A 12,796-nucleotide genomic window follows, 5' to 3' on the forward strand; every position below is an offset into this window, starting at 1 on the left:
AGAAAGAAATGTGCAAGTAGGTTGAACTTTGGATGCTTTGATAGTTGTTAAGATTGTCCAAGACATTTGACTACCTGTTCATCCTGTTTTATAAGAAGAGGGAGGAGCCTGCATCCCTCCGTCTCTTCTAAAGTATGCTAACGGTTAGTTTATTTTCTGCTAAAAGACTATTTAATCACATTGAATGGCACTTGAATGCTTTTGGAGATTGTAGAACAATGTCAAAATATGAATTATTGTAGCATAAGGTTAGTGTTTTTAAACTTCTGGCTTGATTGTTCTCAGTTGGCAGAGAGCTTGGTAAGCATGCTCAGGTTTTGGATTTTTTTTGCTTTGCAGAGTACATTGGCTACAGTGAACATTCAGCTGCTGCCAGATAAAGGGAAACGGTTATTAAAGCAAGTGCGGGATTTGGAAGCTACACTCGGTGCTCTTAAGATTCCAACAGCGGATACTACTCAAAAAGGTACGGCTAATCTTTTTTTCCCCCCAGAACTTTGCAAAACAGTTTGAGGAAAAGAAGCATAAATTTATATATCGCATGTGGCCTATACAAAGTTTGTCTGTTGAGATTCACTGAAGATTAAAGTATTATTTTCAAAGTGTGTGTCTTGGGAAGGATGAATGGAATAACTCAAATGAAGTGTGATGGCTTCCCAAGAGAGTTTCCTCCCATGGTTAGGACCGAAGGCTAGTTCTGTTTCACCTTTGGCTACATAATTGAGGCAGGTGTCCCTCTGAGAACTTGCCAGTGAAGTGTTAACTTCCTCTTTGTTGCAGTATGGAACCACGCTGCTTACACGCCTTTTGGCTGCTGTGTCTGAATGGTCAAGTTACCAGATACAAGACAAGCAGCTTCCATTGTGCCATTCCTGTAAAGCCATATCCTAATTCTATTAACTAGTATTAATCAATAGTGGAAGAGAGGCATTTTGTTGAGCTGCCTGCAGGATCACCTCAGCAGGAGAGTTACTTTGTAATCATAGTATCAGTTATGTTGATGAAAAGGTCCAGTTTGACATTTCTGGAAACTGAAGGTCTCTAGTGAGGAGACAGCAGCTCACAGGACACCACACAACAAGCAGTCCCACTGTCTTATACCATATCTGGTTTTAAGCAAGATAGACCTTTCCATGAAAGAGAGAAAAGAGAAAAGCTCACGAGTTCTTAGCCCATTTGTTCTTGGATGTTTTGATAGCTTTTGTGACCAAAACATTGACAAGAAAGATGTCTTTAAAAAGGTATAAATCCTCTGGGGGCAGTGTGTTTGCACTAATCTGATCACAGCTGCAAAGTTCACTGTGTTGGTATAAACCACACATTGAGGCTTGAGCTGAACTTCATTGCCTGTCACGTAGGAGAAGGTTAAGAGCATGCATGTTAGTAGCTGCAGTGGCTCAGGTGATGTGGTAACCTGCTACCCTGCTGTTAAATGCATGTGACCACTTAATAATATTTTGCAAGCAGACTATTGGGTGAGACAAAGGCCCTTCTCTGGGCTGTAATGCAAGGCTTTGAGGTCCATTATGCAACCTTTTCAACCTGCAATTCCTTTCTTCTCAAGGGGAGGATAGCATAAGCAGTGGCTGCTATGAGGAATCTTTGCCTAACCCACTTGGCAGGCCAGGTGGTACAAAGTTGATAACACCACTACCACTCCAGGATCCTACAGCAAGGACCTCTTCAGGCTCACACAGTCACCTCTCTGCTGCTTTGGGTTCCAGTGAATATGACAGACACAGTTTTGGAAGTAAGTACAGAAAGACTTTTCTTCATTGAAGAGAACACTGGTGAGGACTATTTCGGAAAGATTCCCTCAACTTGTGGATATACATGAGAATACTAAACCATTTTTTTTAATAGAATCATAGAATGGTTTTGGTTGGAAGGAACCTTAAAGATCATCTGGTTCTAACCCCCCTGCCATGGGCAGGGACACTAGCTTCATCCAGCCTGGCCTTGAACACCTCCAGGGATGGAGCACTTCTCTGCGCAACCTGTTCCAGTGCCTCACCACCCTCACAGTAAAAAATTTCTTCCCAATATCTAATCTAACTCTGCCTTCTTTCATCTTAAAACCATTACCCCTTATCCTATTGCTACACTCCCTGATAAAGAGTGCCCCCTCATCTCTTCTGGAGGCAAGATGGGTTTTGTTACTGTGACCTGCATGGTACCCCTACAGGCATCTGTAGCTGCTGAGATCAATCTCCAAGATGAAGGATCTGCTTGGGAAAGTTACTTTTGTAAACACGTCTCATGCATAATACTGTATCTTTCCAGTGAACTTTGGTATGGAGAATCTATATGGAGGAAGAATGACAGAAGACCGAATCAAGGCTGTACATAATGCCATAAGTGAGGCTGTTAATCGTCTTCACAAATCTCTAGAATCCTGTCCGACAGAGCAGACAACAGCTGAAGATCCCTCTGGACTGAAAGTAAGTTGGCAAGGATGGAGGGTGTCCTGCTGATGAACTTAAAGGTTTCATGTTACCTCCATCATGAAGTGTAATATCTGGGTGATATCCTAGAGCATTCTGTCCTTTCATGCTTTGAAGTACTTTTCAGTTTGCATCCTGCTGGAAGGAGGTGCTCTAATTACTTTCCATCCATGTGACTTGCTTCAGATGGCCAATACTGATATTTTACCCTCTTGCTGTTGTGTCTTCAGAATATTTAGTGCTTGAATGTAGTAGTGCATCAGTCAAAGCAGCCAACCCTCAACCATTTGTACACGATTGGCAGAGCAGAGGCAGATCTCTAGTGAGGAGCAGACTGAGAACCTTCTTATTTTTCTTGTCTCCCAATAAGCTATAAGAAATAGTCTTTTTAAAAAGTGTTGCAGATGATTGAGTTCATGCAACCCCATGGACTCCAGAGTAGTCTGTTCTGATCTGCCAAAGAGCAGTTCTTTATCTGTCAGGTGGTGCAGAACCCGTAGTTGAGGTTATGTGCAAGGCATTGAAGGCACATGCCTCTACAAGATGGTGTGTTGATGTATATATGTTGTGTCACTTGTCAGATCCTCTTGGGACCTTTTCACTGCTAGGGAAGGCCATTTAATATCTTACGATGATAGTATGTAGTCCCTCTTCCTGTCTTTTGAGAGTCTGTAGGGGTCTTAGACTTGGTGAGAAAAGGGGAAGTGTTCTCAATCCCTCTCCTTGACAGTGATGCCTGTTGTGAGCAAGGTGGGCTTGTGTGGATTTTCCACCTGAACGAGCTGCCTTTACATGCTCCCAGAGCACTGTGAGGGGCTGGGCTGGTTTGTGCATAAAGCATTAGCAAGACTGATCTATGGTACTGCTGACCTCCTGTCTGTGGGTGTTGCTTATCTTGGGTATCCCTGTCCATGTGGGAAAAGAACAGGTAGGCAAACTCCTTTTCGTAAGATTGTAGTAGGACACTTCATTTGGATAATTTGGTACAGGAAGCAGAAGTGTCTGAACTTTGCAAGGCATTTCCTTCAAATCTTCTGTCTTGCCCTCTCAGGTTCCACTGCTGCTCCACCAAAAACAAGCTCTTGCATGGCTACTTTGGAGAGAGACTCAGAGGCCTTGTGGAGGAATCCTGGGTAAGCAACAGAACAGGAAAGTGGATTTTAGGGGGTGGATTTATGGCAGCAACAGTTTGGCACATAATTTACTTGGATGTCAATAACTAGTTATTTTGTAGGCCTGTTGAAGGGGCTTGTTTTTCTGTGCCCTTTGAATGATTACAGCTATTGACCTGTTACTAAATCATACCCTGAAGTGGTCATATGTGTATTTTTATTTCCAGGGTTCCCTAGGGCAGTTTCTGTTGCAGCATTTACCTCAGGGTAGATCTGAGCTAGAGGATCTCATTTCTGCAGATCATCACAATTTCTGTGTGTCTTTTTCTAGCGGATGACATGGGCTTGGGGAAGACTCTAACCATGATTGCTCTGATTCTGGCCCAGAAGCAGCTGAAGACAGAGAAAGGAAAGGAGAAGTTAGAAATATGGCTATCCAAAAATGGTACAGAATTGTTTCCATCATACAGTACATACTTTATGATGCAGTGCCACTTTAAATGCCTAAAATATTGTAGGTGAATGCTCATAAAACAACAGACTATCTGCGCTCACTTCCCTTCTGTAGGAGAACTCCATTGGGCTTAATGTTTACTGCACTGTCTTGCAAGGTCTTTCTCTTGGTCAGTGTCATTTTTCTTCCATTGGGTGTGTATGATTTCCCAACTCATTACTTTAGGTTGTTTGGGTTTTTTTTTTTAATTGGTTAGTTTCCTGAACCAGGTAAAGCCAGCATATGCTGTTTTGAAAAAAGTGTTATAGTTTTTTCAACATATGCAAACACACACATAGTTTTCATAGCATAAGGACTTAAAGTAGTTACTACTTGCCTCCCTGTCACTGATTTCCACCTCCACTCCCCCAAGACTGCTTTTCTCTCGTCTGTAGAGATAGGGGATGTTAGAATTTTTAGAGTATTGTTTCTGTGTCCACAACCTGTTACCCTCTCCATCCTCATGGGATTAGTTGCACTACTTTATCCTGTTTTGCCAAATTTACTGTGTATTTGGTTTTGCTATGTGGTTCAAAATGGTAAAATTTCAGTCTTTGAGAAAAGGAAAGAAACATTTATTTGAAACTGTATTCTCTGGTGAGATCAGAGTTAATTCCTGACTTCTAACCTTTCGTCTTTTCCGGTGGAAGTGCACAGATGTATACTATAATTCTGAGTGGAGAGCAAGTGACACTTCAGTGTTTAAGTGGAGTTTTTTTCCTCACAAAACTAGCAATCCTCAGGAATGCAATGTGGAGATGTCTGATTCACAAACTGCTCACAGGAAAAGGAAACCAATCACCTTGATAGTTGTGACTTTCCAAAGCTACCTTTTTGTAGTCTAATGTGAAAACATTGAAACCTGTCTGCAATATTTCCCTTCAGATTGCACTGTTATCCCTTCCAATGGCACTTTAATCATTTGTCCTGCATCCTTGATTCATCACTGGAAGAAAGAGATTGACAGACATGTGGGCTATGGCAAACTGAGGGTCTATTTGTACCATGGGCCAAACAGAGATAAACACGCAGAGGGGTAAGTGCTAAACCATAAATATGACCAAGAAAAGTAAAATACTACTTAGCAAGAGGTTGTGTATGTCAGAGTTGAAATTCAGTGGCTGTAGAATGATGGAAGAACCCAAAGTATGGAAATGTGGAGGATAGAAGGTCAGGCTGATGTCTGCTGTCGGGGTGTATATAGCAAAACCCTTATGGCCTGTACACAGACTGAGTGGTTCTGGTGCAAGCTATTGCTGTTCCTGGTAACAAAAAAATAGGTATATGTTTTCTGAAACATCTATTGCTTGCAGTGATTGTCAGTGGCAGTTTCTTCCATGCTCGTGCTTTGTGATTGTATTTTTTTTTTTATCAGCTTGTATGTATAGATCAGAAAACTTTCTACAGCACTGTAGGCCATGTTGATCAGTATTTCTAGGTGCCAGGTTCTAAGTAGTGTTCATCTCATGTGGTGTGCATTCGGTACCACTGGCTTTTACTGTCATCTTGAGCTTGCTGTATCTACTTCCACTATCCATAGAATGGGAGCAATGTGTCCTTCCTGTTTGACTGCTGTGTCTATTTTTTGTGTAAAACTCTGCATTTCAGCTCTTGTGGAATTGGGTTGTTCTTAAATTTCGAGCGTGCATTTTGTCTACCTTGCAGAATGAATTCCTCATTTGTTCTTGCTCCTGATTGCTACTTTCCCTTTGTGCAGGCTCTCTGAATATGATGTTGTTGTCACAACCTACAGCCTTCTCTCCAAGGAGGTTCCCACAAGCAAAGAGGAGGGGGATGTCCCTGCTGAGGACCATGATGTCGGGGTGAGAAGCCATATTGTTGATAGAGGATTGCCTTAACTGAACAGGGAAAACTATTAACAAGAAATCTGTTCTGTAGTAATATAGAATGCACTACACTGAATATAGTAGAAATGTCTTAAAAAGTAATTTTAAGAGCACAGTGATGAATCTCATGCTCCTCCTTTTGAGGCAAGACCATGAAGGAACACTAGAGTCTCCTCTTGGTATTCTTTGCTGAAGTGTCAACATTGCTTTCAACTACCATAAACCTGTTGTGATCTAGATCACACTCTTAAAGCAAACAGTTCTTTGAATTTCCTGAAACTTCAAGGTGGCACCTATTAAACTGTAGAGAGATCCTGCACATAAAAGTTTAGTATATGTCCTAATAGAATAATTATGTGTGTTCCTTTATCCTAACCTAGCAAAATTTTACTGATATGGAATGTCTCTTGGGAAGGAGGCGATAAAATTGTTAAAAGCAAGAAAAACAGCAAAGGATTAGAAATTGTCATCAAGAACAGGCAAATGTTATATTCTTTGGCTTTTAAACTTTAATGGAAGCTTTGGAGATATGATTTTTTGAGGCCACCTCTTACATGACAGTAAGAGCTCAGATTACTGCTGACTTAACATCAGGAAAGTGCTTCCTGCTGGAAAAAGATGTGTGCTTGTGGCTCTTTAGAGAACCTAGCAAGGTTACTGTGCTGGGTTATAAATAGTCTGCTTTTTGTTTCAGAATGGGTCATCTCCCTGTTCCCCTCTGCTCAGGGTAGCTTGGGCTCGACTTATATTGGATGAAGCTCACAATATTAAAAACCCAAGGGTTCAAACCTCTCTAGCTGTGTGCAAACTGAGAGCCAGTGCCAGATGGGCTGTCACTGGGACACCAATACAGAACAACTTACTGGACATGTACTCTCTCCTGAGGTGAGCTGGCAGCATGGGAACACATGGACAGGGCTCTAATTCCAGTAATTCTTTGCTGATGAAGTGCTGAAGTTCTTTCTAAGTTTGAGAGGTTTCTAAGATATGTGGGGTAGCGAGACTAGCGAGACTGTTGCGTGTGGCCCTTCTGCTTCCATAGAGGACAAAGGGGAAATGACTTCAGATCTCCTATGTCTCCAAGGTGAATATCCATGAAACCAATTTTAATGAACAGAAGTTTTATGTGATAATCCTTGTTCCTACTAGGGCAGCCTGGGAGGACCTTATTAAAGAGTCTTGTGCTACAAAGGAGTTGAAGGAAAGGGTGAAAACTTTTGGCTTCTCTAAACAAATGATAAATGGGTTGAACTCCATGCTCCTCATTGCTGAGGGGGAAGAAAGATTATTAAGGGTGTTGGAGAACTAGAGAGAACTTGCATTTGAAATTAATTTTGGATAATTGAAATTAATTTTCAATTAAGAGTTACAGGATTTTGAAATAAATATACCTTTTGGCAAGTACCTCTGCGTCTTGACGTCCATTTGCTGGTGATGCGTGAGACATAATGAGCTAAGGGGAAATGATGGGCACAGAACCAGAAAAATGCTTTCACTGTGCTAGTGATGGTAAGACTTTTGAGCAAACGAGTTACTGGTGTCATTACACTGGAAGTGCTTTTACTGCTCCTAGCAGTTGTGTCCAAATAGGAAATGGTTTGTTTGGGATAGTAAAGAATTTGGTTCTGGTCATTCAGGAGTAACTAAAGAACTTTTCTTCCCTTGGTATGAAGTCTCCTTCCCTCCCGTTATAGATTTCTACGTTGCTCTCCGTTTGATGAATACAAAGTGTGGAAGTACCAGGTAGATAACAACACAAACAAGGGAGGAGAGAGGCTAGGCCTCTTAACCAGGAGTCTCTTATTAAGAAGAACTAAGCACCAGCTGGATTCATCTGGCAAGCCCTTGGTAAGAACTTTGCCATCCACAACCAGACAGTCATTCCATTGTTTCTGTAGCAGCAGCAGCCAGTTAGTTCTTTACATGCACAAGTTTGGTTATGGGTGGGCTTTTCTGTCTACTGTAGTCTCTTGAGCAAGACAAATTAATGCCTGTGGGATGCTTTGGTTGCTTATCAAGAAGGTAGAAGTATTTAATAATTAATTAATAGCATAATTTAGTTATAAATCACATGCAGACGGGAATATGTCAAGCTCCTTTTACAATGCAATAAATTAATCCCTCTGTGCTAGCTATGTGGCAGTCAATGTTCATGTCTTTTGCTGTCAGATGATTTTGAGTGAAGATTTTTATCTTGAGTGTTACCCACAGAACTCTAGCCTGGTTATCTCTGTTGTGTCATAATTGTATTAACATGAATAACTTTAATGAAACAACAAACAGCTACCTTCTGAAACTTAGAATACTGTGTTAATCTTGGAACTCTGATGTTTGTGATGCTGGATAAGATTTTTGCACTATATACATCTGATCCTGTGTATTTTTACTTCAGCTATCTCTGCCCCAGCGTAGGACGCAGTTGCATCAGTTAAAACTTTCAGCAGAGGAGCAGTCCGTATATGATGTGCTCTTTGCAAGATCCAGGTATAAATATCGGAAGGGATGGGGTATTTTGTGGTTTTGTTTGTTCTTTACTAGTATGAAAAATCAGGAAGAGAAATCCACTTTAGATGAGAAGAGCTTTTGGAAAATTCCTGTTAATTTTTTCCCTGACTATCTATCAGTCGTGTTTGAAAATATATTGCTTGTTCTGGTAATGGCTGAAACTGATGCATTTCTTTTCTCCCATATGTTCATACCTTGTATGAGCTTTGTATTCTTGCCTTTCACTTAATCTCATTGATCTCAAGACTCCGAAGACTTGGAACTGCAACAGTAGTTCTTGAATGATGATGTGCCACCACCTGTAAAGGAGATAATTTCTCTTTGCATGGTGATATTTATACAATTGGAAATTATGCTGGCCTCTCCAGATGGCTGTAACGCAAGCCAGATCACTTTGTGTTCTCCTAGAGTCTCTTTCAACAGTGTTGCTGTTAAGAGTCTTCCTTCCTTTTAAATATACATTTAAAGATGTCCTTTTGATATGAAGAATGTTGTCCATTGAGCCCTGGCTCCTGTTATACTCAAGGTATTCCAGTATGCAGACCTGCTTCTTCTTGTGTTTTCCAAGATGGATCTTGGTTTTGATCATATTCAAGTTAAACAAAGCTGGGGGTTTTTTTTGTGATTGTTTTGTGACTAAATGATCAATGAAACCTTCCTTATCTTAATGCATCATCAGCTTGCTTGTTAAGCTCAGGTCCCTCTTGCCTTTTTTCCTGCTGTAAATCCCACAGCCTTTGTCTCGTTTTTCCAGGTCAACACTACAATCCTACCTAAAGAGACAAGAGCAGAAAAATGAAGGCAGAGAGTACGCTGGTGGTAACCCCTTTGAGAAAGGTTTGAGAACTCCTTCCCCTGAAAACATTTGCAGAAGTGACCCTTAAGTGCACAGTTAAGGAGAGGGAACAGACCTGGCCACATGGGGTCAGGACTTGGAAAATCTTTGGAAAATGCTTTGCTGCTCCCCTGATGTTACAAAGAATCCTACCATAATATTCCAAAAGTCTGTTCTCACTGTTGTGGCTCTGGGCAAATCTCTTAACCTCCCTGGGTCTACAGTTCCCTTCTGAAATATGTCAGTATAAGGTATGTGGTACTCTGATTTGTGTTGTATTTTTGGGTTTTTGTTGGGTTTTTTTGTTTGTTTTTGGTTTTAATTTTTTTTTAAGTGGGGTTTGATGAGTTCCTGTGTTAAATCAGGCATTTGCTTGCCTGTTGGTTCTTGTTTCTTATTGATGAAACTCGCTGGAGGTGGCTGGGCAGTGCTTGGAAATTCCTTTTGAGATCTCTTGATGTTTTGTTGTTCTTCCTCGGCAGTTGAACAACAGTTTGGGCCCAGTCAAAAGGAGTTTTTAGCATGCTCCCAGAGTGCCTCCCAGGTCTCAAGTACTGTCCACGTCTTGTCCATGTTGTTGAGGCTCCGTCAGTGCTGCTGCCATCTCTCCTTACTGAAAGTGGTAATTGCATTATGTTGTTGTGGGGTTTTTTGTGGGGATTTTTTTAAGTGTTTGTGTAAGTTTACAGACTTTGTAACACTGTTGCATCACTTAGAGGTGTATGAACTGAGCCATTTCTAGGACTGTGTGTTTTACAGCTCAAGGGGTTTTAGATGGGAATACTTCCTACTGAAAAGTTCCCTAGAATGACCTGGGTGGGCACCTGTGTGTCTGGAAATATCTTTATTCAGACAAAAAAAAAAAAAAGAACTTTAATGGCAAGGTAGTCTTGATCTTAACCTAGTCTTGAAAAGTGCTAGTACACAAATGTACAAAAGTACTGTTGTCCCAAAAACTGGGTTTGTCACCCAGTGTGCAAAGAGCCAGTCCACACACAGAGTGGAGGTATTTCCTTTTATTGCGTATCTGCACAAAGATGGGCGTCTGTCCCAAGACAGCACACCAAGCTTCCAGATTAATGCTTATTTATATACAAATGCATTAGCATATTTAATTTCCTAATACATATGCATTATTATTCTATTAATGATTGGTCAAAATCACCTTGCCTAGTATGTAAATTAGTATGCATGCTTAGTTTTTCTTTCTTTTGAGTTGGTGGTATAATTGGGGTAGGTGGTGTGTGAGTTGGTGGTCACGTTCTCCCCCTACCAGAATTACCTTTTCCCTAGTTTCTTACTTCCTTTGCAACTCCCAGAGGTTCTTGGCCAAACTAGCATTTCATCATTTTGAACTTCCACTTTCAACAGACATATCCTGCTTATCAGACAAAGACACATTATTTATAAAACCTGCACATTGTTTAAGACTTTGGCTTTGCATTTTCTTTAAGTCTAGCAGAGTTCATTTCTAGCCTATAGTTATTTCGACATCAGTACAAGTACACAAATGTAGCCTATTTCAAAGGCTTGTGTGTTGGAGAGCTTTGTAAATGCCCTGACTGAAGCTGCTTTGCATGAAATAAGACTAATCTTTCTGAAGTTTTTTGCTCTGTCATATGAAGCAGCTATAGAAGAAGTCCTGATACTAAGGGAACAGGTAGGGATTTCTCTTCTAACACCTTTAATCCTACAATTGTTAAATGCTATGGGAGGGCGAATCTGAGGAGACTGGACCTCAGAAAATGGCTGAGCTCACATGTTTTCCCTGTGCTGCCCCTTCTTGGGGTAGAATAAGGGGCCAAAGGGATTGCTGGTCTGACCCAGTAGAGTTTCTTAATCATTCTGTCTTCATAGTGCATAGCATAGCTTCCTTCAAACCCACTGTCCTCAGCAGACATGGTGCAGACTGTGGATCAGTAATGAATTTGATCTCAGGCTTGACTGTGATCCCTTACTACATTGTTTTATTTCCTGCAGGCTTTGGACCAAGTTGACTTGAACAGTGAAGGCCTCTCCCTTGAGGAACAGCTTAGTGCTTTGACCCTGTCTGAGCTCCAGACTCCTGATTCCAAGTCAACGGTCTACCTCAGTGGCACAGCTTTTAAAACAGATATCTTTGAAATCACCAGGGAGAGCACCAAGGTATTCTGGTTGTGGTTTTCTGACCTTCCCTGAGAAGCTTGGATTTTAGCACTTTGCCTTTTAAATTGTTAATGAAATTAACATGTTGTTAATTGCAGATCAGGCTCAGTTGGCAATTTGGATGAAATTAAGTGAGTATATTGATAGTCTGCAAAAAGGGAAGGCTTCAATTTATCAGGTGTTGAGGGGTACTTCTAATAAAGCTATGAGAATCTGACTGTGCTGATAAACTGTCAGTGAAGATCTTGAGCACTGGATTCACAGAAGTTAAGAAAAGCATGTATTTGAGAGTGTGGTTCTTGTCAAGAGCTAGAAAAAATGGGATGTCAGCAAGAGGAGAGGTGGTAATAACTTCTTACAGGAAGGTTGGAATCTATAAAACATGTTTGTATGATTTGATTTCTTAACCCTGTTTTCCAAGGTGGGAGCATTCTTACTAATGTCTGTTAAAATATCTTGGAAGTCTGAGCACGGAAGAAATTCCAGTTGAAGGGTTATTTTGATCACTTCCTATTTTAGCAAAGAATAGCCAAGCATGGGCTGGGTTATGACAGCAAACAGACTAACATTCTTTTTTTTTTTCTCCTGCAGATAGCTCATCTCTTGGCTGAACTGAAAATTATTCAGAGCCACTCGGAGCCCCAGAAAAGGTTAGTAAACATGCCCTTTTCTCTAGTCATAGTGATTGAGAGAAGCATGTCTCTTAACAGCAGAAGTAATAGTTTAATTGAATACAAAGCTTCTGGTATGGTAAAATGGTGGCAGTACTGCAGTAGTTGAAAGCTGATTGTGAGAAAATAAGACAAAAAAAAAGGTAGTTTAAGAAGTAGGTAAGTGTAAATATAGGGGAATGTGTGAGGGATCTTAGGCCTTGAGGCCCAGGAGGACTCTCCTCCAAAAACAGAATTTGGGAGCAATTCAGTTGTCCTGAGAAATATTTGCCCTCAGCTCTGCAACCCACCCCCCAAAAAAGTGGGAGAATAAAATAGTGGTTAAAACTGACTCTGTTTGTGAGATAAAGGAATACATTGATGAGAGGACTTAAATGTTGCTGAAGTCCTGTGACTCTCACTATTCAAGTTCTGTGTGTCTTTTGTCTGCACCAGACTGCATTGTTATGGGGTCTTTTGCTTGTTTTTGTTAAATAATGTAGAATCTGCTTACAGGTGTGTGCCTGCAAAGTAGTTACACCCATGTTATGTTCGGGGGTGGGTTGGAAGGCAATGTCCTGTTCTTGGGCAACTCCAGATTTGCACCATATGTAGAAAGCTTTTTTCCAAAGTCTTTTCTAAAATGCTTTCCTACTATAAGAATGGGAACACCAACATGACTTTTGTACCCTACCAAAAAGCTATCGAACAATTTATTGCCTCCAAACTCTTTCATCCAAAAAGTGTAGGGCATGAGAGACCAAG

The 12,796-nt window shown here is 40.9% G+C and overlaps 1 protein-coding gene across 1 annotated transcript in view; it reads left to right on the forward strand.

Annotated features, from left to right (window-relative positions):
• Nucleotides 1–12,796, forward strand: part of TTF2 (transcription termination factor, RNA polymerase II) — a gene marked incomplete at its 5' end in the record, with an annotated part of 20,913 nt that overhangs the window by 4,266 nt on the left and 3,851 nt on the right. Inside the window, 14 exons of the mRNA XM_010082480.1 lie at nt 340–466; nt 1,565–1,750; nt 2,284–2,441; nt 3,496–3,577; nt 3,888–4,001; nt 4,935–5,085; nt 5,767–5,872; nt 6,591–6,781; nt 7,591–7,744; nt 8,289–8,380; nt 9,156–9,238; nt 9,719–9,858; nt 11,217–11,381; nt 11,973–12,031. Of these exons, the coding sequence (XP_010080782.1) occupies nt 340–466; nt 1,565–1,750; nt 2,284–2,441; nt 3,496–3,577; nt 3,888–4,001; nt 4,935–5,085; nt 5,767–5,872; nt 6,591–6,781; nt 7,591–7,744; nt 8,289–8,380; nt 9,156–9,238; nt 9,719–9,858; nt 11,217–11,381; nt 11,973–12,031 (1,808 nt within the window). The remainder of the gene's footprint in view (nt 1–339; nt 467–1,564; nt 1,751–2,283; nt 2,442–3,495; nt 3,578–3,887; nt 4,002–4,934; nt 5,086–5,766; nt 5,873–6,590; nt 6,782–7,590; nt 7,745–8,288; nt 8,381–9,155; nt 9,239–9,718; nt 9,859–11,216; nt 11,382–11,972; nt 12,032–12,796) is intronic.

Source organism: Pterocles gutturalis, unplaced genomic scaffold (genome assembly GCF_000699245.1).
Source record: "Pterocles gutturalis isolate BGI_N339 unplaced genomic scaffold, ASM69924v1 scaffold34829, whole genome shotgun sequence".
NCBI lineage: Eukaryota > Metazoa > Chordata > Aves > Pterocliformes > Pteroclidae > Pterocles > Pterocles gutturalis.